General features: G+C 45.1%; 1 protein-coding gene and 1 pseudogene across 1 annotated transcript; both read right to left on the reverse strand.

Annotated features, from left to right (window-relative positions):
- Positions 1 to 943: 943 nt before the first annotated feature.
- LOC132765746 (zinc finger and SCAN domain-containing protein 31-like) lies at positions 944 to 8,503 on the reverse strand. The gene is made up of 4 exons (XM_060760021.2): positions 8,289 to 8,503; positions 5,822 to 6,756; positions 3,825 to 3,936; positions 944 to 2,471 (listed from the first exon to the last, which is right to left on the reverse strand). The coding sequence occupies exons 2-4, from the start codon at positions 6,539 to 6,541 to the stop codon at positions 1,561 to 1,563; spliced, it is 1,743 nt and encodes a 580-aa protein (XP_060616004.2). The 5' UTR covers positions 6,542 to 6,756; positions 8,289 to 8,503; the 3' UTR covers positions 944 to 1,560.
- Positions 8,504 to 12,763: 4,260 nt separating this feature from the next.
- On the reverse strand, positions 12,764 to 20,498 carry LOC132765745 (zinc finger and SCAN domain-containing protein 2 pseudogene; annotated as a pseudogene).
- Positions 20,499 to 23,778: the final 3,280 nt, after the last annotated feature.

Below are 23,778 nucleotides of genomic sequence, written 5' to 3' on the forward strand. Positions count from 1 at the left end.
TTAAGATCTTCTGGAGAGGCCCTGCTCTCGGCCCCACTCCTGTCACAAACATGGCTGGCGGGGACGAGGGACAGGGCTTTCTCGGTGGTGGCCCCCCCGTCTGTGGAATTCACTGCCCCGGGGAAATTAAGTCATCTTCATCCCTCCTCTCCTTTAGAAAGAAATTAAAAACATGGATGTGGGACCAGGCCTTTAGGCAATCTTGGAGACTTGACAAAGACAATGTCGACAATAGCTATGTAAATGGATTATGGACAAGCTGAATGGAGTCTTTAATTACAGAACTCAGAGAGACCACGGCCACCAGACTGGCTTTCTTTTCTGGTGGATTTTATTGCACCCTCAGAGGTTGTGAAGTTTGTGGTAAAATAGGCAAGTGGGGTTTATACCTCTGTGGAATGTCTGGGGGGCGGGGAAAAGAAAGAACTCTTTGTCTGTTGGAGGCATGTGTGAATGTTGCAATTGGCCACCTTGATTAGCATAGAATAGCCTTGCAGCTTCAAAGCTTGGCTGCTTCCTGCCCAGGGGAATCCTTTTATAGAAGGTGTTAACTGTCCCTGATTGTTTCCTGTCTGAAATTCCCGTTGTTCTTTCCTATATTTGGCAACAGTGGCATCTGGTGGACAATTTGAGTCAATTCAGAAATTCCTTTTTAAGTCTTCCCTCTCCCCCCCCCCCCCCCCTTTCCCCTTTATTTTATTTTAGGGAGAGAAAAAAAAATCAAAATCAAAAATCAGTTGTTGGAATTATTCTGGCAGATATTTCCCTTGTATGCATTACATTTAATGCATACAATGGAAATATCTGCCAGAATAATTCCAACAATTGATTTTTGATTTTGATTTTTTTCTCTCCCTAAAATAAAATAAAGGGGAAAGGGGGGGGGGGGGAGAGACTTCATTAATAAAGTAACACAGCACAAAAAGAAAAAAACAACAACAGGTTTTTAAAATTCATTATTTTCTGATGTTTGTGGGGGCTTTGTGCCCCTAATCCCAGCAAATATGCATGGATTTATTTCTTTATTTGCAGTATTTATATTCCGCCCTTCTCACCCTGAAGGGGACTCAGAGCAGATCACAGAACACATATACGGCAAACATTCAATGCCATTATACACTGACGAGATAGACAACTGTACATAGAGGTATATATAGGCTTTCCCATCTTCGGCATCTTGGAGGCTGTGCTTAGTTCCAGCCATGAGAGGGTGCTGTCGCTCCATCTTCCCTGCCAAAGAGCTTTTGTTCATAAACTTCCTCCTTGATTGAATCGCTGACATTTTTCTGGAATTTCCTTATGGTGTCTTAAATACCTCTCCGCTTTTAAAGCAGTACCTATTTATCTACTCACAATTGCTGTTTTTAATCTGCTAGGTAGACAAGCTGGGCTGAAAGTCAGGAGCTCAACACGAGCCGGGCTTTGAACAGTCAACCTTTCGATTGTCAAGATTTTACTGCAACTGGAGGTTAACGAGCTGTACTAAAGCCCGGCCCTATGGGTCCTTTGCCACCGGAGCCACTGTTTTCCCAGTGTGAGATACAAGTCCACCAGCCTGTGTTAAATAGTTCTTTTCAGTCCCGTGTGGGTTTTCTCGTGTGAGCTAAGGCCTGCTTTTTGACTGAACCCCTTCCCGCAATAGCCGCACTTGTAGGGCTTCTCCCCGGTGTGCAGCCGCATGTGGGTCATGAGGTTTCCCTTCTGGTTGAAACCCTTCCCGCACACCAAGCAAACAAAGGGGTTCTCTCCGGTGTGGATTCGCTCGTGGATCACAAGTTTGCACCTTTTCGGGAAGCCTTTCCCACAGTGGATGCACTTGTGGGGGTTCTCCCCGCGGCGCATGCGCTCGTGGATAGTCAGGTACCGCTTCCGGTTGAAGTTCTTCCCGCAGTCCAGGCTCTTGTACGGCCGCTCCCCGGTGTGCATCCGGACGTGCTCCCGCAGGACCGAAGAGCGGCCAAAGCTCCTACCGGAGTATGAGCATCGGTACGGGGCTTCTCCAGAGTGGAGTATCTGATGATCTTTGAGGCCTGACCCAGAACCAAAGCTTTTTCCACAGTTTAAATACTTATAGGGGTTTGGTTCGTGGGCCATAGAATTCTGCGTCTGGAGGACATTGCATGCGTTCTCTCCAGTGTGCATGTTTTGACAATTCGTAATGCCTGAGCCCTGCCCAAAGCTTCTTCCACAATGGAAAGATGTACTGGCCGCCTCATTATATGGGATGTTTTGCTGTTCTTTGAGCTTTCTCTCCTTGTCATTCTCTCCTGGATGGAGAACATCTCCCTTGATACTTTTCTCACGGCTACTCCCTTGATCGCTCACCAATTCTTGTTCATTTCCAATCATTATTCCCTTCTTAAAGTACTGGAGATCCTTGTCTCTTGTCAGAGAGTCATCGTGTATTTTCTCTTGTTCGTGATCTTCCTGGTGAACAGTATTCATTTCATTCTTTTGCACCTGTTTGTTACCTGTTGGAGGGGAAACCCAGAAATATAGGTTCAGCCCTAGTTAGCAAGTGGATATGTGAGATCACCAATGAATACCAGATAATTTAGGCTATATTTCAGAGGCAAAACCAGGTAGGTAAATGTTTCCCCTGACGTTAGGTTTCCCCTGACATCAATGGTACCTTACTGGTCTAAGGTACCATTTCCATATTAACTTATAGTAATTTTGTCCGACTCTGGGGAGTGGTGCTCATCTCCATTTTTAAGACAAAGAGCTGGCATTGTCCGTAGACACCTCCTAGGTCATGTCGCCAGCATGATTGCATGGAGTGCCGTTATCTTCTCGTAGAAGTGGTACCTGCACTTCCCAGATACAAACTGCCAACCTTTCGGTCAGCAAGTTCAGCAGCTCAACAGTTTAACCTGCTGCACCATCAGGGCAGCCCTTATTCCCAAAAATCCATGATATTCATGAAGTGGCCAAAACTTAACATACTTTAACTTCCATTTTGTATTATTTGTTCGAATTGATTAAACTTACTTCCATTTTTATTATTTTTTACCCAGTTTTTAAACCATTGTTGTAATTGTATACAATGGAACCATGTCAATTTTATTTCTCTAAATTCTTCCATAATCATTTCCTTCTTCATTCCAACCTTTATCCAATCCCCTATTTTAACAGGGGACTTGAGGGCACACACAAACTAATGTTTCAGTTTAATTTTTAAAAATAATAACTAAGATGTATTATTATTATATTTATTATAATTATTATTATATTTAGCCCACAGTGGGTTAAACCACTGAGCTGCTGAACTTGCTGACCAATAGATCAACAGTTCGAATCCACAGAGTGGGGTGAACTCATGTCATTAGCCTCAGCTTCTGTCAACCTAGCAGTTCGAAAACATGCAAATGTGAGTAGGTCAATAGGTACTGCAGGACGTTAGCAGTGCTCCATCCAGTAATGACCTTGGAGGTGTTTACGGACAACACCACTCTTCAGATTAGAAATGGAGATGAGCACCACCCGCAGAGTCGGACGAGACTAGACTTAATGTCAAGGAGAAATCTTTACCTTTACCTTATCTTTCAAGGAGGAGACTCAAAACAGCTTAGCATAAAAGCATTAGAATACAATTTAAAATATGCAAATTAAATACTGAATTAAAAACAAGCAGTATTTTAAAAATCACATTATTATTATTATTATTATTATTATTATTATTTCCTCTAGTTTGAAGGGAGAAACCTTCCTCCTTTCTCCCTATGACTTCCCCTCACATCTTGATACAGGCTAAAGGCTGAAGAAGACAAGGGAGGGGGAAAAAAAACCCTTCACAGAACCCGTTGACAGCTGCAAATCCTTACCCGCCTCTTCATCCTGTGTTTCTTTGGAAAGCTGTGTATTCAAAGACTCCAGCAGCAGAACCTGATTTGCCTCAGAAGAATCCACGGTCACCTCCAGAAACGGGACCGACAACTGAAACAGTGAGAGCAGTGACCTGAGTATTGACTTATGAGTCTGTTCAGCCTTTGAACCTATTTGTACAAGTCACACTCCTTCAGCCTCAGAGTGAGGCAAAAGCAACCCCCTTCTGACTAAATCCTGCCAAGAAAACCCCATGAGAGGGTAGCTTGAGGTTGCTAGAATACCTTGGAGGCACATGACAACAGCCGCAAGGAGATCATACAGAGAACAGGAAGACGTGCACACTGAGATTCTGCTCCAGTGTGCCCTGATAACTTAATCCAGACAAGACAGAGGTCCTACTGGTCAGTTGCAAGGCCGAACAGGGCCTAGGGTTACAGCCTGTGTTAGATGGGCTTACTTACTTACTTAGGCGATCCCTCGTTGGACGAGTAAGATGGTCTTCCATCATGGGTTTCCCTGTGGGTCCGTATGTGGCTGTGGAGCCCTATTCTTGCTCTGCAGATGGGCTTACACTCCCCCTGAAGGCGCAGGTTCGCAGCTTGGGAGTGATCCTGGACTCATTGCTGAGCCTGGAACCTCAGGTTTCGGGGGTGGCCGGGAGATACTTTTGCCAGCTGCGCCGTAGCTTGGAAAGCCTGACTTGGCCACGGTGGTCCATGCTCTTGTTACATCCCGAATAGACTACTGCAACGCACTCTACGTGGGGTTGCCTCTGAAGACTGCCCGGAAGCTTCAACTAGTCCAACGTTCGGCAGCCAGTCTGCTCACTGGGGCTGGGTACAGGGAGCGCACAACACCCTTGTTATGCCAGCTCCACTGGCTGCCTATCAGCTTCTGAGCATAATTCAAAGTGCTGGCTTTGGCCTATAAAGCCCTTAATGGTTCTGGCCCAGTTTACTTGTCCAAATGTATCTCCCGCTGCGATCCACCTAGGGCCCTAAGATCATCTGAGAAGACCCTGCTCATAGTTGCAATTGCGTCTGGCGGGGAAAAGGGACAGGGCTTTTCTGTGGTGGCCCCTGGCTATGGAACTCCCTCCAGAGTGAAATTAGTTGTGCTGCATCCCTCTTGACCTTCCGGAAACAAGTAAAATCCTGGCTATAAAAGTAGGCTGACCTACTGACGTGCTGACTTATATAGAACTGATGGACTGCCCTCGGATAATGATTTAAATCGGTGACCGCTGACTGTTTGTTGTCTGTTTTTATATTTTTTTATATTGTTTATACGGTTTTATACTGTTTTATATTGTTGTTATTATTACATTGCCGTTAAATCGTATATTTATGTTTTGATGTGGGCGCCATGGGGTGCCGCTTTGTTAGCCGTCCTGAGTCCCTCTGCGGAGGTTGAGAAAGGATGGGATATAAAAGCCCTAAATAAATAAATAAGTAAATACATATCCAGGAAATGAATGGGACAGTAATTGTGACAAACTTTCCTCCACGGCACATAATTTCCAGGTCTTCCAGTACCATTCTATGGTCAACTTCTGCCAGATTTGCTAGAGGACTGAGGGTGCATCTACACTGTAGAATCAATGCAGTTTTACCTCACTTTGAATTGCCATGGCTCAGTGCTATGAAATCCTGGAATTTGTAGTTCTACAAACTGGAGAGGAGAGGAGAGGAAGGAAGGAAAAAAGAAACAAAGAGGGCAGGGAAAGGTATATGAGGAAAAGCAAGGAAAGATTAAAGAAAGGAAGAAAAGAGAGAGGGAGATCATGTATGAGGGAAATGGAGAAAGGAAAGAAAGAGCAACAAAGACAATCAGACCACCATTGCAAATTGAGACATTGTGTGCAGACCTTCTCAAAGCTGGAGAATGAAGAAAGCAGGCTGGTGTCTCTGACACCCAGGCAATGCCAGGCATAAACGCTACTTAAATAAATAATTTGAAGAGGTGAATCATTCATACGTGTAGGTTCTTTCACCTTTTGTTCCGGCCTCTCAGCCTCGCGCCACGCCAGCAGGAAGTCCTCTGCCAAAGCCACGGCCCGGGCGCAGGTCTCCGGTTTCTGATCCCTGACCCAGTTCTGCATGGCCGTGGGCAGGATGCTGAGGAACTGCTCCAGGATCAGCAGCTCCAAAATCTCGTCCTTGGTGTGCCTCTCGACCTTCAGCCACTGGCGGCAAAGCTCCCGGAGGTGCCCGTACACCGCTCTGGGCCCCTCCGCCTCCCGATAGCGGAGCTGCCGGAAGTGCTGCCGCTGCCTCTCCCGCGTCATGGCTTCCGCTTCCAAGATCGCAGTCTTCACCTTGCCGTAGTCCCCTTGGTCTTGGGAACTGAGGGTGCTGAAGGCTTGCTCGGCCTCCCCGCTGAGGGCTGGCTGGAGGAAAGCCACCCATTTGTCCCGAGGCCAATGGCAAGTAGATGCAACTTGCTCGAAAGAGGCCAGGAAAGTCTTTGCGTCATCCCAAGGTGCGGGCTCTGCAGATACCCAAACGCCTGGAGTTTGCAGCGCCCTCAGAAATTCCTGCCACTGGGCTTCCCAGAGCTCCTGGAGCCCCTCCGCTGGTTCATGTTTTATGGGGCATGGAGATGCCTGCATCGAGGATTCCCCTGTACACCCTATATGTCCAACTTCTAGGTCTTTTGCTACCTGGCTAGTTCTTTCCCATGCTTTAGAGTGAGTGGTGTCTTGCTCCTCCATTGCAAAAACTGGAGCCTTGTTGCTCCTTTCTTCTCCTGGTTCTTTCCTCCTTCTAGCCTTCTTTCAAGTTTGGCAGAATTTGCACCCTTTCAAGGAAGCTCTTCCTCTGAAGTTGTTGCCAAAGATATTAGGAAATACTGTTTTCTGGACTGATCTCACAGCCAAATATCAAGGATGGGTAGCAATGCTTTCCAAATCAGAGAAAGGGGATTCTCCTGTAAGGAAAAGATAAGAAAAGAGCCATGTTAAGAGTTGAATAACTATATCAAAGGCCCCTTCTACACTGCCAGACAATCCAGATTGTCAAAGCAGATAATCCATATTATTTGCTTTGAACTGGATTATATGAGTCTACATTGGGCTACAGTGGTGCAATGGGTTAAACTGTTGAACTTTGTATTGTCAAAGGTTTCATGGCTGGAATCACTGGGTTGTTGTAGGTTTTTTCCGGCTATATGGCCATGTTCTAGAGGCATTCTCTCCTGACGTTTCGCCTGCATCTATGGCAAGCATTCTCAGAGGTTGTGAGAGCTCACAACCTCTGAGGATGCTTGCCATAGATGCAGGCGAAACGTCAGGAGAGAATGCCTCTAGAACATGGCCACATAGCCCGAAAAACCTACAACAACCCAAACTGTTGAACTGTTGAAACTGCTGACCTAAATGTTGGCAGTTTGAAGCCATGGGTCAGGGTGAGCTCCCGCTTATAGCCCTAGCTCCTGCCAACCCAGCAGTTTGAAAACATGCAAATGTGAGTAGATCAATAGGTACTGCTTTGATGGGAAAGTAAGAAAGGCACCCATGAAGCCATGCCAGCAACACAACCAGGAGGTGTCTGTGGACAATAGTCTCCTCGGCTTGGAAATGGAGAAAGAGCACCTCCTGATGGTCGGAGTTGAGTACTGCCTCCAGAAGCTGGAAATGAAAGGGGAAGCCTTTACCTTTGTTTTGTGTATTTGTATGCCATTTTTATTTCACTGTATTAGAGGCATTGAATGTTTGCCTATCTGTGCATAGAATCATAGAATTGGAAGAGAACTCATGGGACATCCAGTCCAACCTCCTACCAAGAAGCAGGAAAATCACATTCAAAGCATCCCCAACAGATAGTCATCCAACCTCTGCTTAAAAGCCTCCAAAGAAGGAGCCTCCACCACACTCCGAGGCAGAGAGTTCCACTCAATGATTGTATGAACACCTACTACAATGCAAACTGAGTCCTACCACATGCACAATGGAGGACCTTCTCACAGCCACACCAGAGGCACTCCAAGTAGCCAGTTTCTGGTCCAAGGACATTTAGTATCATGCCAAGTTATTAACTTTGTTTATAGTTTTTAAACTACATTATAACTGTACCCTCGGTTTGCTTCTGACACAATAAATAAATAGTTTGACACCACTTTAATTGCCATGGCTCAATGCTACAGAGTTCCAGGGGTCTGCTGAGGATCCAGCACTCTTTGGCACAGAAGGTTCAAGACCTTGCCAAAACTACAACTCCCAGGAATGGTTACTAGCGAACCTTAGCAATTAAAATCAAGGGTCAAATTGCATTCATTCTGCCATTTCTCTCTTGCTTGCTTCCTGCTTGCTCAGTGCATTTCTCCCATCTTGGGAGTTGTAGTTTGGCGGGTCCTTGCCAAACTACAACTCCCACGACTCCATAGCTTTGAGCAGCCTGCTTCTCGATGGACCTTTCCCACTTTCCCCAAACAGGATCCCAGATACTCTTTGATGAACTCACCTTCCTTGCATCAGCTTTGCACCCTTGCAAAAACAGAAACAAGAACTCCAAACAAGGCTGGCTAAAAAAAGGAGAGGAAATGTTTTAAAAGCCGGATTCCCAGGACTTCTGCAACACCTTTGCTTGCTTGCTTCTTTCCCTGAAAGAGGCTCTTCCCTCCCAGCCTTCCTTCCTCCCTTTCTAGGACTCAGATTCAGTCGCATTCGGTGGACTTAACCCCTTTTGGGCAAGCCCAGAGTTGGAAGGCGTGTCAAACTGCATTCATTCCTCAGTGTAGAAGACCTTTCCAAGGAGCCTTTAGACATTATTTCCAGGAGAGTGAAAACAGAGGAAGAAAGAGCAGGGGAAAGAAGGCTGGGAGCATCAGAGAGGCTTTACAACAGGCCTGGGCAAACTTGCCCCCCCCCCCAGGTGTTTTGGACTTCAACTCCCACAATTCCTAACAGTACCTTCACCACTGTGAGATCGGAGGTGACCCCCCTCCCCCAGGACTCTGTAAAGGATAGTTCAAAATCAGGGAATTCATAGTTTTGCCAAGGACACTAGGCTGGAATGATCCCATAATCCCCTATCAATCCCCCATGCTGGAACTTAAGGTTTTTTCCATGGCCCCACATGGCAACTCCCCTGTAACCCAAACTAGCATCTGACCAATTTGGCTATTATTTGTTAATTGGATTCCTTTTTCATGAATGAAACTCCTGTTTTATGAATGGACTCCGGCCCCACAGTGCTCCCACTGGCTTCCATGAGCTCCCCATGAACTTTTGGGAGCTCTTGTGGGTTTTCATAAACTTTCCAAGGACTCTTATGAACTTTTTCCAACTTCTATAAACTTTTGATGCTCAGGTATCGGCGGTGGCCGGGAGGGCCTTTGCACAACTTAAACTCGCGCGCCAGCTGCAACCATACCTCGTGAAGTCTGACTTGGCCAGCGTGGTCCATGCCTTGGTTACATCCAGATTGGACTACTGCAATGCACTCTATGTGATCCATGCCTTGGTTACATCCAGATTGGACTACTGCAATGCACTCTATGTGGGGCTGCCCTTGAAGACAGCCCGGAAGCTCCAAGTGGTACAACGGGCGGTAGCTAGGCTCCTTACTGGAACAATTATAGGGAGCATACCACGTCCCTTTTAAAACAGCTTCACTGGCTGCCAGCCAGCATGTCAACGACTTAAATCAAGAAATAGATTTCTAAGATCTACAGAGACATTGGCTGGAACGCCTCAGCAAGCGAGAGTCCAAAAGTGGCAGGCTCAAACCCAGAACCTCAATGAATGACTGATACCAAATGAGAGACTCCCTCCTGGGCACACAGAAGACTGGGTGACTTGGAAGGTGCTGAACAGACTGCGCTCTGGCACCACGAGATGCAGAGCCAACCTTCAGAAATGGGGCTACAAAGTGGAATCCACAACATGCGAGTGTGGAAAAGAGCAAACTACATACCACCTATTACAATGCAACCTGAACCCTGCTACATGCACAATGGAGGACCTTCTTATAGTAACACCAGAGGCACTCCAAGTGGCCAGCTACTGGTCAAAGGACATTTAATCAACTACTAAGCATGCAAACTTTGTTTTGTTTGTTTGTTAAAAATGCAATACAACTGTTCGGTTTGCTCCTGACACGATAAATAAAATAAATAAATACTGGCTGCCGATAAGTTGCCGAACCAAATTCAAGGTGCAGGTTGTGACCTATAAAGCCCTAAACGGTTCGGGCTCCGCCTATCTTCGCAATCGCATCTCCCTCTATGAATCAGCGGAAACTTTAAGATCTTCCGGGAGGCCCTCCTTTTGCTCCCACCACCGTCACAAGCACAGTTGGTGGGGTCGAGAGAGAGAGCTTTCTCGGTGGTGGCCCCCGCCTCTGGAACACCCTTCCTGGAGAAATAAGACCGGCCCCATCCCTCCTCTCCTTCCATAAGAGCCTGAAGACTTGGCGATTTAAACAAACCTTTGAGAAGGACTAGTTCTAGCTCTGCCCCAGATACTGTTGAAATTGGCCATATCTTCTTCTACTAATTCACTTTCTTCTATTAGGCCCTGGAAATGTACAGCCATAGACTCTACCTAATTTCCCAGGCCCTCTAAAATCGCACTAGCCTTGGCCCGGCTTTTTAAACTGCCTTGAACATGCAGGATTATTTTAAATGTATGTGCTATTGTGGTTTTTAATGCTTATATTGTCTTGTTAGTTTTATGTTTATGCTGTTTTCTTTGTATGTATTGATGAAGATACCTATCCAACCGCATCTAGACCTACGAGCCCACCAGGACTTTGAGATCTTCCGGGGAGGCCCTGCTCTTGATCCCGCCTGCCTCACAGGCACAGCTGGCGGGGACGAGAGATAGGGCCTTCTCGGTGGTGGCTCCTCAGCTGTGAAACACCCTTCCCGTGGACATAGAATCATAGAATCAAAGAATTGGAAGAGTCCTCATGGGCCATCCAGTCCAACCCCCTGCCAAGAAGCAGGAATATTGCATTCAAATCACCCCTGACAGATGGCCATCCAGCCTCTGCTTAAAAGCTTCCAAAGAAGGAGCCTCCACCACACTCCGGGGCAGAGAGTTCCACTGCTGAACGGCTCTCACAGTCAGGAAGTTCTTCCTAATGTTCAGATGGAATCTCCTCTCTTGTAGTTTGAAGCCATTGTTCCGCGTCCTAGTCTGCAAGGAAGCAGAAAACATCAGACTGGCTCTTTCCCTGATGATATTCCGCAGGAAATTAAAGACTTGGTTGTTCAAGAAGGCGTTTGAACAAGAAGTGCAATGATTGGTAATGACTATAGGAATGGAACAACGGAAAATGATACTGGATTGTGGTTTGGTCAATGAGACGACGCGGAATGGCTTTTGTAGTAATGATGATGTTTTTTTGATGATGATGTTTTTTGTTAATGCTGGATTGTGGATTATTTTATATTGTGTCTTGAATTTTGAACCTTGTTCTTTCTATGTTGTACACCGCTGTGAGTCGCCCCCGGGCTGAGAACAGCGGTATATAAGCAAAGTAAATAAATAAATAAATAAATAAATAAATAATGATCTTTCTTGGAAACCGCTCTGAGTCCCCTCGGGGAGATAGAGTGGTATATAAATAAAGTTTTGTTTGTTGTTTGTTTGTTTTGGGAACCTTTATCAACTTTTGAGGACTTTTAGGACCTTTATGAACTTCAATGGACTTGGGGGGGGCTGACGTGACTTTCCCTTAGACCAGGGGTCCTCAAACATTTTAAACAGGGGGGGGGGGCAGTTCACTGTCCCTCGGACCGTTGGAGGGCCGGACTATTGGGTTTTTAAAAAAAACAAAAACAATGATCAAATTCCTATGCACATTGCACATATTTTATTTTGAAGAGAAAAAAAACAAAAACAAAAACAAAACAAAATGGGAAAATACAATTTTTAAAATGAAGAATCACTTTAACTCAATGTTATGGAATCCTAGAGCTGCAGTTTAATCTTTTGGCAGAAAAGGCGAAACAGCTTATAAAAATTTAAATCCCAGTCAAACTGGTGTCAAACTGCATTCTGATCCCATAATCCAGGCATGTAGCTAGGGGGGGGGGGGGGGGGGCTTGAGGGCCTTCAGCCCCCCCACCCCAAAAAATTCTCATGGTGGTTCGCGAAAAGGCCTTACTGGTGCATTATTTAAACTGTTACGTTTATTCATATCATGATCTGATCACCATACTCAATATATCCCATATGCATGGGGGTATTGGTGTAATGATACAAAAGGTTTGCTAGGCTAGACCCTCTTTCACTCAGACTCAGTCCCCCCCCCCGCAAAACTCAGCCCCCCCCAAACCCACCTGAAAAAAATTCAGCCCCCCCCCCCCGAAACGAAATCCTGGCTACGGGCCTGCCATAATCCCCTATCTCTCTCCCATGTGGGAACCTAAGGCTCTTTCTATGCCCCCATGGCCCCACATGGCAATGCCCCTGTAATCCACACTTTTTGGACTTTTTGGTGAGGGGATGGGTTGATATGATTTATTTTCCCTCTTTTATGAATATATACCTTATGAACCCCATATATGTCTGTATAAAACATGAAATGCCACCTTTTCGTGACCTCACTATCTCTGAGGATACTTGCCATAGATGCAGGTGAAATGTCAGGAGGGAATGCCTCTAGAACATGGCCATATAGCCTGAAAAAACCTACAACAACCCAACCCTTGTAGTATTCTTCTCCATTGAATCACGCTCAGTATTTCCTTAAATTTCCTGAAGTCAGCTCTCCTAAAGTCTAGAATAAATGTTTGCCTTCTCTTCGCTTCACCTTTCATTTGTATTATGAACTCCACTAGCACATGGTCACTGCCACCTAAGGATGCCTACTCTTTATTATTATCCTACTCCATTAACCAGATCCTCACTGTTGGTTAGGATCAGATCCAGAATAGCTGATACCCTTGAACAATAAATCTATGTTACATTAGATTAAGTAGGTCTTTATTTGTCTGCTATATAAGAAAATGCAATCACAGTGAGGGTCTTGAATGGATACTTAGATGGGCTTTGAGCGTTGAAGCACTTTCCACACTCGCTGCATCTGAATGGTTTCAACCCCTTGTGGATCTTGACATGGGACACCAGGCCACATTTCTTGCTGAAGGTCTTTCCACATTCTGAACATTCAAACAGTTTTCCTCATTTGTGGATCCGCTGATGCCGCACCAGTTGTGAGTTCTTGGTGAACAACTTGCCACAGTCCGAGCACTCGAATGACTTCTTCCCGGTGTGGATCTGGTTGTGGTTCACGAGGCATGAGTTCTTGATGAATGACTTGCCGCAGTCCAAGCACTCAAATGACTTCTTCCCAGTGTGGATCCAGTTGTGCCTCACGAGGTCTGCGTTCTTTCTGAACGACTTGCCACAGTCCAAGCATTTGAACGGCACCTTCCCAGTGTGGATCCATTTGTGCCTCACGAGGTCCGAGTTCTTTGTGAACGACTTGCCGCAATCCGAGCACTCAAATAACTTCTTTCCAGTGTGGATCCAGTTGTGCCTCACAAGGTCCAACTTCTTGATGAATGACTTGCCACAATCCAAGCACTCGAATGACTTTTCCCCCATGTGGATCGAGTTGTGCCTCACGAGGTCCGCATTTTTTCTGAATGACTTGCCGCAGTCCGAGCACTCGAACGGTTTCTTCCCAGTGTGGATCCAGTTGTGCCTCACGAGGTCTGAGTTTCTGGTGAATGACTTGCCACAATCTGCGCACTCGATTGGCTTCTTTCCGGTGTGGATCCAGTTGTGCTTCACGAGGTCTGAGTTATTAGTGAATGACATGCCGCAGTCGGAGCACTTGAACAGCTTCTTCCTGGTGTGGATCTTGTTGTGCTGCATGAGTTCGGAATTCATCCGGAAATGTTTCCCGCAGTATGAGCACTCATGTGGGTCTCCCCTGTGGTAGATACTATGATGCTGAAAGAGGCAATACTTGGAGCTGAAGAATTTGTCGCAGTCTAAGCATCCGTACGGTTTCTCCCCTGTGTGGGACTGGTGGTGCTTAACAAGCTTGCTCTTCATGCGGAAAGATTTGCCACAGTCTGAGCATTTGAATGGTTTCTCTTCTGCATGACTTCTTTTGCGGTTCACCAGATTCAAACTTTTTTTGTTTTTACTCAGGTTCTCCATTTCTTCCTTGACTAGGATTTCATTTAGTTCTTGAGAGCTTACTCTGCTAGGAACAGACAAATCCATTTCTGCCTTCTGATTGCTTTCAGAGTGCCCTCTTGATCCACACAAACCATAAGGAGCTTCAGCTTTGTTGTAGTAAATGACCTCTTTCTCTGTGATGATCCTTTCTAATATCTCACAGTCTTCTTGCTTGGGGCCTTCTTGTATTTGACCTTCTTCCTTCACTACACAGTGTTTCCCTGAACGAAGAAGAAAAAGTTGCTGACATATACAACAAACCTTGTACTGAAAGGAAATGTTAAATTTCTGGAGCACACAACTCCTCTGTTGCGCCAGTTTGCTGCTGGACACAATTCAAAGTGCTGGCTTTAGCCTATAAAGCCCTAAACGGTTCCAGACCTCACTACCTCTGAGGATGCTTGCCATAGATGCAGGCGAAACGTCAGGAGAAAAATTGCCTCCAGAACATGGCCATATAGCCCGGAAAAACCTACAACAACCCGGTTCCAGACCAGCTTACCTATCTGAACATATCTCCCCTTATGAATCACCTAGGGCACTAAGATCTTCTAGGGAGGCCCTGCTTTCGGTCCCACCTTTCTCACAGATGTGTTTGGTGGGGACGAGAGACATGGCCTTCTCAGTGGTAGCCCCTCAACTGTGGAATGCCTTTCCCAGAGATATATGAACGGTCCCCTCCATCCTGACTTTTCAAAGAAAGGTTAAAACCTGGGTTTTTGAGCAGGCTTTTGCTAGTCCAGCATAATTATACAAAATCATGGAACAACCTGATGATGCAATCGAATAACAATTTTAACAAGGAGATGCTCATGATAATGTTTTTATGGCTTTGTACGGTTTTTATATTTTTATATTTTACAAAAATGTTTTAATAGTATTTTATGATTGTTTTATTTGTTAAGGCATCAAATGTTGCCAACTGTGAACCAACCTGAGTCACCTTTGGGCTGAGAAGGGCAGTATACAAATATAGTAAATGAATGATTGAATGAATAAATAAATAAATAATATTATCTAGGGGAAAACATTTTGTGACCTCGCATGGCTATATAAAACCATGAATAATAGGAAACCCTGTTGAAATAAAATAATATTTCAGCCTAAGAATATTATAGTCACACTGGAGGAATTATGCCTAGAGAGCACATTTTTTTGTGGGATGTGAATGAATGAAAATGCAGATACCGGTCCCACGGATACAGGGGACATATTGTAGTATTGATTGACACTACTTTAGGACATTCGCATAAAGAAAAGAGAACAATGTTCTTGTACCTTAAATGGGTTTTGTGGAAGATGAAATTTCAGCAAGTTGAACTTCGAATTCTACCTTCACTTGCTGAAACCGCCTCTTCCACACTGCTCTATAAGGTACAAAAGAGTTGGATTAGGACTCTCAAGATCTGGATTAGTGTTGTACCCTGGTCAGAATCTGAGTGCTCAGAGGATGAGGAAGGGGATGCTGGGATGGAGCTTGAGGGGTCAGGGGAAGATGGAACTGGCCTGGAGAGGGTTGTTATGGAGTCTCCAGGCAGTTCCCTGGTGATTAGAGAAAGCAATTTCAGTTCTCATGGGAATCTGCCGGACTTGAAGCCTGAAAAGAATGTGGGGGAGGAATGTTTTCTAGATCAAGGCGTCTTGAATTTCACAGGAAAAGTGTAAAACAGAGACAGACTTGGTTTTCTCAGCAGTTTACAGATAAGGAGAGGAAAAGCAGGTGTGTGAGGAATGATGTCATGGGAGGGATTGAGGCCTTTTAAGTGGTTTCTGCTTGTACAATCCTTTGTGAGAGCAATGTTGATGTCAAGAGGAAGCAGCTCTCAAATTCATGTTCTTAGGTTTTGTTTTCATGTATTCAAGTTTCCAAGTTTGTTTCTAGTTCAGCGATGGTTTAGGCTGCCTGCCTTGGATTCCTGCTACCAAGTTTATGGATCTATCTGTGGATTAATTATAGAGACTGTGTTTGAATGGATTTTGGCTTCTGAGATTCTTTTGGATTGGCTTTTTGAACTTTGGTGCTTCTTTTTATATTTATTTCTTTATATACTCTTCATTTAATACACTTTAACTTACTGGACTATGCAGACAGATTGTGATTTGTGGGGAAAAGGTGGTTCAGAGCTCAAGTGCCACATGGGAACACAGTGAATGATACATGGATATGGGAAGCTGTGGGCAACAGCAAGCCATATTGAAATGAAGGACTTCCAGCCCAAGAATACTATGAGAGTCACATCTAGGGACCTAGAAAATGCTTTTAAGGGACATACATTGTTGGAAACGTAACTACTAATTTAGAAATAAAATACAGCACACCACATTACACACATTACTGCTCCATTACTCAATTACTGATTGAGTTAAAAGGTCTTAATCTGTTGAAACAGACAATTTCCAGAATCTCCCCCATGGCTTTTTAATTGATTTCAGTGTTGGATATTATGTTGAGATGGAAGCAAGCTTTGTCCTCTTCTTGTATAGAGATTTGGACATATAACAACACAGTGTTCCTTTGCTACTTCGCGGTTCGCTTTTAGCGGACTCGCTGTTTTGCAGGTTTTTTAAAATATTAATTCAAAATATTAAATATTTATGTCCAGTGGAGGCCAGGGACCCCAGAAGTGCGGTGGTGGGGAAGGCCTGCCTCCCTGGCTTACTGCTGCCTGCGTGGCTCCAGAGGCCCTGCGGAAGCTGGAGAGGCAGGCAGGTGCCCTTGGGATGGGCTGGGAGGCGGGTAAGGAAGTGCAGGTAAGAAAATAATATATACAATATATAAAATAATGTATAAATATTAAAATTAATATGGCGTCCCTACTTCGCGGATTTTCACTTATCGCGGGTGGTTCTGGAACGGAACCCCCATGATAATGAGGGATTTAAGCCAAAGGAAAAGAGATTCCACCTAAACATTAGGAAGAACTTTCAGACGGTAAGAGCTTCTCGACAGTGGAAGATGCTGCCTCAGAGTGTGATGTAATCTCCCTCTCCGGAGGATTTTAAGTAGAGATTGGATGGCCATCTGTTGGGAATGCTTTCATTGGGTATTCCTGCATGGCAGGTTGGACCGGGTGGCCGTTGTTGTGTTTTCCAATTCTATGATTCTATGACCATAGACTCAAATCTGCACATAGACCCGCCAAAAATGGAGGGACCAATTGTACCCTGCAAATTGTACCCTGGAGATCCAACCAAGTCAATACTCACCCACCAAGTTGGCACTTTCTTCACTCCCTTCCTTCACTGTATTCCAGATCTCCTTTTGCGGATTCCCCAAAATGTCCTTCCCGTCACTTGAGAAACTCAAAGTCATCTCCTCGCAGAGTCTAGGATCCTGAAAAAACAAGGATCATATGAGTTTGAAAACTCAATATACTTTCTGTTGCCCAGATGTATGGGCAACAGAATGTGAAAACAAAGGACAAAGATATCACAGGTTGAGTTCCCCTTATCTGAAAGCCCCTAGGGGCGCAATGGGCTAAACCCTTGTGCTGGCAGGACTGCTGATCAATAGGTCAGTGGTTTGAATCTGGGGAGCATGAATAAGCTCCCTCTGTCAGCTCCAACTCCCCATGTGAGGACATGAGAGAAACATCACACAAAGATGGTAAAACATCAAACATCCAGACATCTCCTGGGCAACATCCTTCCAGATGGCCAATTCTCTCACGTCAAAAGCGACTTGCAGTTTCTCAAGTCGCTCATGACACGGGAAAAAAAATCTGAGCCTTGGAATAGAAGTGGTTTGGATTTTCTTTCCAGATTTTAGTATAACAGAATCTGCATAGTGAATGAGGAATAGGGGGAAAGGGGGCTAGTTACATGTCCAGCATCTACTAAACATATATGTGATCCTCAAGGGCTGTCAATACACACTGAACTCTTTTAACAAAGTACATGAAAAATTGTGTTTTTTCATTCTCTCTTGGCTGCATATAGTTGGTAGACAGTTGTGGTCACTCTCTTATCCTCACAGCCATTTCCAGGGCATCCTGGCCAGGTGGAAGGTGAAAATGGAAATGTCTGGGACATCCGCTGTTTGCAATCCACTCTGAGATTGCTTTCTTCCTTTTCTTCTTTCTTGAACATATCTTGTGCTGGATATGTGTCTAGCCCCCTTTCCCCAAAATTGGAATTGGGCTCCAAGTGGCAAAAAGTTTTGGGGTTCTTTTAGCATTTGGGAATTTCCAGATAAGGAAAACCCAGCCTGTACAAGACAGTCTGAATACTGACATCTTCAGGAGAGATACTTTAAAAAGTCTCAACTTCTTCACAAATAGCTGGTGAGAACAGGAAAGGGAAGGCATTCTGAGAAGCTGCCCCTCTTATCCACGTCTTCCTGTTTCCAAAATAAGTGCGGGAACAAATTCCCAAAGGATACGAGAAGTCATACTGTAACCCAGGGGTCCTCAAACTAAGGCCCAGGGGCCGGATACGGCCCTCCAAGGTCATTTACCCAGCCTTCGCTTAGGGTCAACCTAAGTCTGAAACGACTTGAAAGCACATAACAACAATAACAATCCTATCTCATCAGCCAAAAGCAGGCCCACACTTCCTACTGAAATACTAATAAGTTTATACTTGTTAAAATTGTCCTTCATTTTAATTATTGTATTGTTTTTAAGTTGTTGGGGGTTTTTTTGCACTACAAATATGATATGTACAGTGTGCATAGGAATTCATTCATATTTTTTTTTCAAATTACAATCCGGCCCTCCAACAGTTTGAGAGACTGTGACCTGGTCCACTGTTTAGAAAGTTTGTGGACCCCTGCTGTAAACAGTAACATTTTTAATGTATAAGTAACTTTGAACCCCCATCCTGGATGAAAGGATAGGACATTATTATTATTATTAATACTTATTTATGCCACACTTCCAAAGTTTAGTTCTCTGGGTGGTTTGGACTTAAATTCCCAGAAGCCTCAGCTGTCTTGACCAATGATTGAGGATTCTGGAAGCTGAAGTACAAAATGTGACAAAGCAGAGTTGGGTCGCAGCTCAGCAGTGGGCAGCGAGAACGAAAATCTGGCCCATGATCGTCCTTCCTCTTTTTTAATTTAATGTATTTTAATTTATTTCTGCTCCTTTCCCTAGAGCTGACCAGCCCTGCCCCTTTTGGTACTAATATTGGAGTGTCGTCCCTGGTCAAAGTGGTCATTGGTCAAAGTGGTCACTGGTCAAAGTGGTCACTGGTCAAAGTGCTCCCAGGTCAAGTGGTCTCTTGTCAAAGTGCTCCCTGGTCAAAGTGGTCCCTGGTCTAAGTGGTCGCTGGTCAGAGTGCTCCTTGGTCAAGTGGTCTCTCGTCAAAGTGGTCCCTGGTCAAGTGGCCTCTGGTCAAAGTGCTCCCTGGTCAAGTGGTCCCTGTTCCAAGTGGTCCCCCGCAAAGTGGCCTCTCATCAAAGTGCTCCCCGGTCAAGTGGTCCCTGATCAAAGTGGTTCCTGTTCAAAGTGGTCCCTGGTCAAAGTAGTCCCTGGTCAAGTGTCTCTTGTCAAAGTGCTCCCCGGTTAGTGGTCCCTGGTCAAAGTGGTCCCTGGTCAAGGTGGCCCCTGGTCAAAGTGGGCCCTGGTCAAAGTTATTCTTGGTCTAGTGGGCCCTGGTTAAAAAAAAGGTTGGGATCCACTGCTCTACAACATATAGCACAGCTCAACTTCCTGGGATCTTACTCCTTGCCTCCAGATATGGATACACTAGGAACATGGGGGGAAAACCAAACCCACCTGCTCTTCCCAACTACCATCTTCATGCTGCATGGGCAGGAATTCCTCCACCAGAGCCACTGCTTGGGCACAGGTCTCCGGCCTGTGCTCCTTCACTCGGTCTTGCATCTCCTGGGGAAGGATGGCTAGGAACTGCTCCAGGATCACCAGCTCCAGGATCTCCCCCTTGCTGTGCATCTCAGGCTTCAGCCATTGACAGCAAAGCTCCCAGAGTTGGACATAAACAAGGCGCGGGTCCTTGGCTTCAGCATAGCTGAACTGCCTGAAGTGGCGGCGAGAGACCTCTGCGCTCGGAGATTCTGCTTCCTCTTCCCTCGATTTCTCTCTCAGGTGCAACAAGCTTTGTGTAAATTGGGTCTTCCCACTGAAGCTCCGGAGATACCCCTCTATAGCCTCTTTGGGTTCCATGGAAGGGGACAGAAAAGCCTTGTCATCCTCAGATACAGCTGTTCCCCGTACTCGTAATTTGCTTGTGTGGGATGGAGAGGACTCCATTGCCTTGAGAAAGGCTTGCCACTGGGCTTCCCATACCTGCTCAGGTTCGGGGTCCAATGTGTCCTTCTCGATTTTCACTTCCAATCCCTCCTCTAACAAAGCCCGGAATTGGGGATCCGAGGGTGAAAACTCTCCCTCCGTCTTTTCTGCCATGTCTCTTCTCATGGAGAGGGTCCAAAGTCAGCTCAGTCCTTCCGTTGACCCTCTTTGCCAATATGGCTTTGGATTTGATGTTAAGGCAATGCACGGTCAGAAGGACAAAGCAAACCTTGTGATGGTTGGGTGAAGGCAAAACAGGTCCCAACTGGATTTCCTTCCTAAGAGAAGAAAATAAGAAAGGGATATAAAGAACTGAGGAACATTAGGACCGGAATGTGGCGCAGCTAGTTAGTAGCCAGCTGCATTAAATCACTACTGACAGAGAGGTCTTGGGTTCAAAGCCAGCCCGGGTCTAAGCTCCTGACCATTAGTAGTCTAGCTTGCTGTCGACCTATGTAACCTGAAAGACTACATCTGTCAAGTAGGAAATTTAGGTACCGCTTTATACGGGGAGGCTAATTTAACTAATTTCGATGCCATAAAACCTTCCAGCAGCGTGCAGAAGAATGAGGAAAGTACTCCAGCAAAGGACTTGGTGTCACAAGAGGACAGTGAAGCGGCAGCTTCCCCTGTGGCCGGAATCGAGCCTCATGAAGCCTGAAAAGCTGGAATGTTAGATGATCTGTGTCTGTCTATATATGTTGTATGTCGAAATGGCATTGAATGTTTGCCATGTATATGTGCATTGTAATCTGCCCTGAGTCCTCTGTGGGGTGAGAAGGGTGGAATATAAATACTGTACATAAATAAATAAATAAACATTTCCAGGAAATATAAGTACATTAGGACCTCCACTTTTGAGGAGGTTAGAGGTATAGGACCTCAGAAAACTGAATCAGTTCTAGTTTCTCAGATGTCATTATCATGGTTTTCTATTGTGGAGCAGATGACAACTGGTAGATGCCCTATGTTCAGTGTCTCAAAATGGTATTCCCCGTAGAATCGTACAGGATGCATGTTCCTATATTAAAGACTTTGTGGACATTCATTCCTTTTTCCACCTTCTTTTCATCCAGGCCCCTTCCACACAGCTGAATAAAATCCCACATTATCTGCTTTGAACTGGAATATATGGCAGTGTGGACTCAGATAACCCATTTCAAAGCAGATATTGTGAGATTTTCTGCCTTGATATTCTGAGTTATATGGCTGTGCGGAAGGGCTCCCAGACCCCTCTACTCTGTGACTATTTAGAGGTTTTTTTTCCCTTAGAAGTTTTTTTTACAGTGTCAGAAGTGAATAGAGACTATAATGCAAGTTACTTCTGGTGTGAGAGAATTGGCTGTCTCCAAGGACGTTGGTCAGGGGACACCCAGATGTATTACCATCCTGTGGGAGGCTTCTCTCATGTCCTTGCATGGGAAGCTGGGGCTGACAGATGGGAGCTCACCCAGTCTCATAGATTTGAACCACGGACCTTCAGGTTTTCAGGTCAGCAGTTCAGCCAGCACAAGGTGCCACTCTGTCTCCTTAGAAGTAATGGAGGTAGAGAAAAAGCTTAGACGCAACTTTTTCTATCAAGAAATGAGGTTCTTATATTTTTGAATAAACCTTCTGAAACTTTAAGGATGTAACTCTGCATCCTTAAGCAAGGATTCTTTTACAGCCACACCACTACTGATTCAGCTTGCTGTGCGCTAAATTGCTCTGTTAAGTATCCTGTTTTGTATTTTTAAATATGCTGCTATTTAGGGGAATTTCCCTAACAGTAAAAAGCAAGGCCGGCTACAATTCCCTCTTCTACAAGCTATTAATGTTCTCTCCTTTTTTCTGGTAATCCTAATTTCAAATGACACACATGTTCCTGCCACTCAAAAACTCACACAGTTTGAATTCGTCCTGAGAAATGCTTGTTTTCTTGCAAACCGTCCTGGCAGCCCACCTTCATTGAAGTATCACCATCCCTTCACATCAGGGGTGGAGGATCCTTGCAAAAAGGGAGAAAACAACAAATAAAAATCTTTGACATGAAACAGATCCTTGCAAAATAATTTCACCACCAGTTTTACTTGATCTGATGATAACACAACCCAACCTTTAAACTTTTTTTGCTGTTAGGTTCTTGTGGGTTTTTTCGGGCTATAGAGCCATGGTCTAGAGGCATTTCTCCTGACGTTTCGCCTGCATCTATGGCAAGCATCCTCAGAGGTGTGAGGTCTGCGAAAAGAGAGGGAACATTTTTGCTGTTGTTGGTGTCTTGGTTTTTAGGCCTGTTTCAGCAACTTGCACTGGATACACCGCATGAGTTATAGTTGCTTAGATATCGTGTGTCAAATGATTGGAAAGTTTGTATCAAAAATCTGTGCTTTTTGGTACTTAGATTTTAATGTAGCACATTTTTTCTTTACATTTTTAATACGTTTCAAGTTTAAAATACAGTGTTCCCTCTCTTTTCGCAGACTTGCTGTTTCGCGGGTTTTTGCCTCCCAGTTTATGAATGGTTGCCATTGCCCACAGTGGTGTTCTAATCCCACCTCCTGGCAACAATGGAGTGTGGAAGGGAGTTTTCACCCTCCCCTCGAGAGAGAGAGAGGCAGCCAATCAAGAGAGATTGCAAAGCAAAGCAGAGATAGCTACCAATCAATCAATCAAACAAAAAGAGGTGCATGGTGCCTTTAAATCTCTCCTCACTTCTGCCTCACCCTCGGAACTCAGTATACATATATAGTGTCCCTACTTCGTGGATTCTCACTTTTTGTGGGTGGTCCTGGAACATAACACTCCCAATTAGTGAGGGAACACTGTACATCAAATTTTTAATGGGCAAGCGGACTAAAGGGTGGTAGAATCATAGAGTTGATAAAGACCTTGGGGGCCATCCAGTCCAGCCCCCTGCCAAGAAGCAGGAAAATCACATTCAAAGTACCCCCGACAAATGGCCATCCAGCCTCTGCTTAAAAGCCTCCAAAGAAGGAGCCTCCACCACACTTCGGCGCAGAGAGTTCCACTGCTGAACGGCTCTCACAGTCAGGAAGTTCTTCCTAATGTTCAGGTGGAATCTCCTCTCTTGTAGTTTGAAGCTATTGTTTCATTTATTTATTTATTTACTTCATTTATATACCACTTTTCTCAGCCCTCAGGTGACTCAAAGCGACTCATTGCATCCTAGTCTCCAGGGAAGCAGAAAACAAGCCTGCTCCCTCCTCCCTATGGTTTCCCCACACATCTTGATCCATAGCCCTCATCTTGTCTCCTCTTAGTCTTCTCTTCTGCAGGATAAACATGCTCAGCTCTTTAAGCCGCTCCTCATAGGGCTTGTTCTTCAGACCCTTGATCCTTTTAGTGTCCAAATTCCAGCTTGTCAACATCTCCCTTCAATTGTGGTGCCCAGAATTGGACACAATGTGATTCCAGGTGTAGTCTGACCAAGGCAGAATACAGGGGTAGCATGACTTCCCTGGATCTAGGCAATAGACTTCTATTGATGCAAGCCAAAATCCCATTGGCTTTTTAGGCTGCTGCATTACATCCCTGGCTCATGCTTAACTTCCT

This window comes from Anolis sagrei, chromosome 2 (genome assembly GCF_037176765.1).
Source record: "Anolis sagrei isolate rAnoSag1 chromosome 2, rAnoSag1.mat, whole genome shotgun sequence".
Lineage (NCBI taxonomy): Eukaryota > Metazoa > Chordata > Lepidosauria > Squamata > Dactyloidae > Anolis > Anolis sagrei.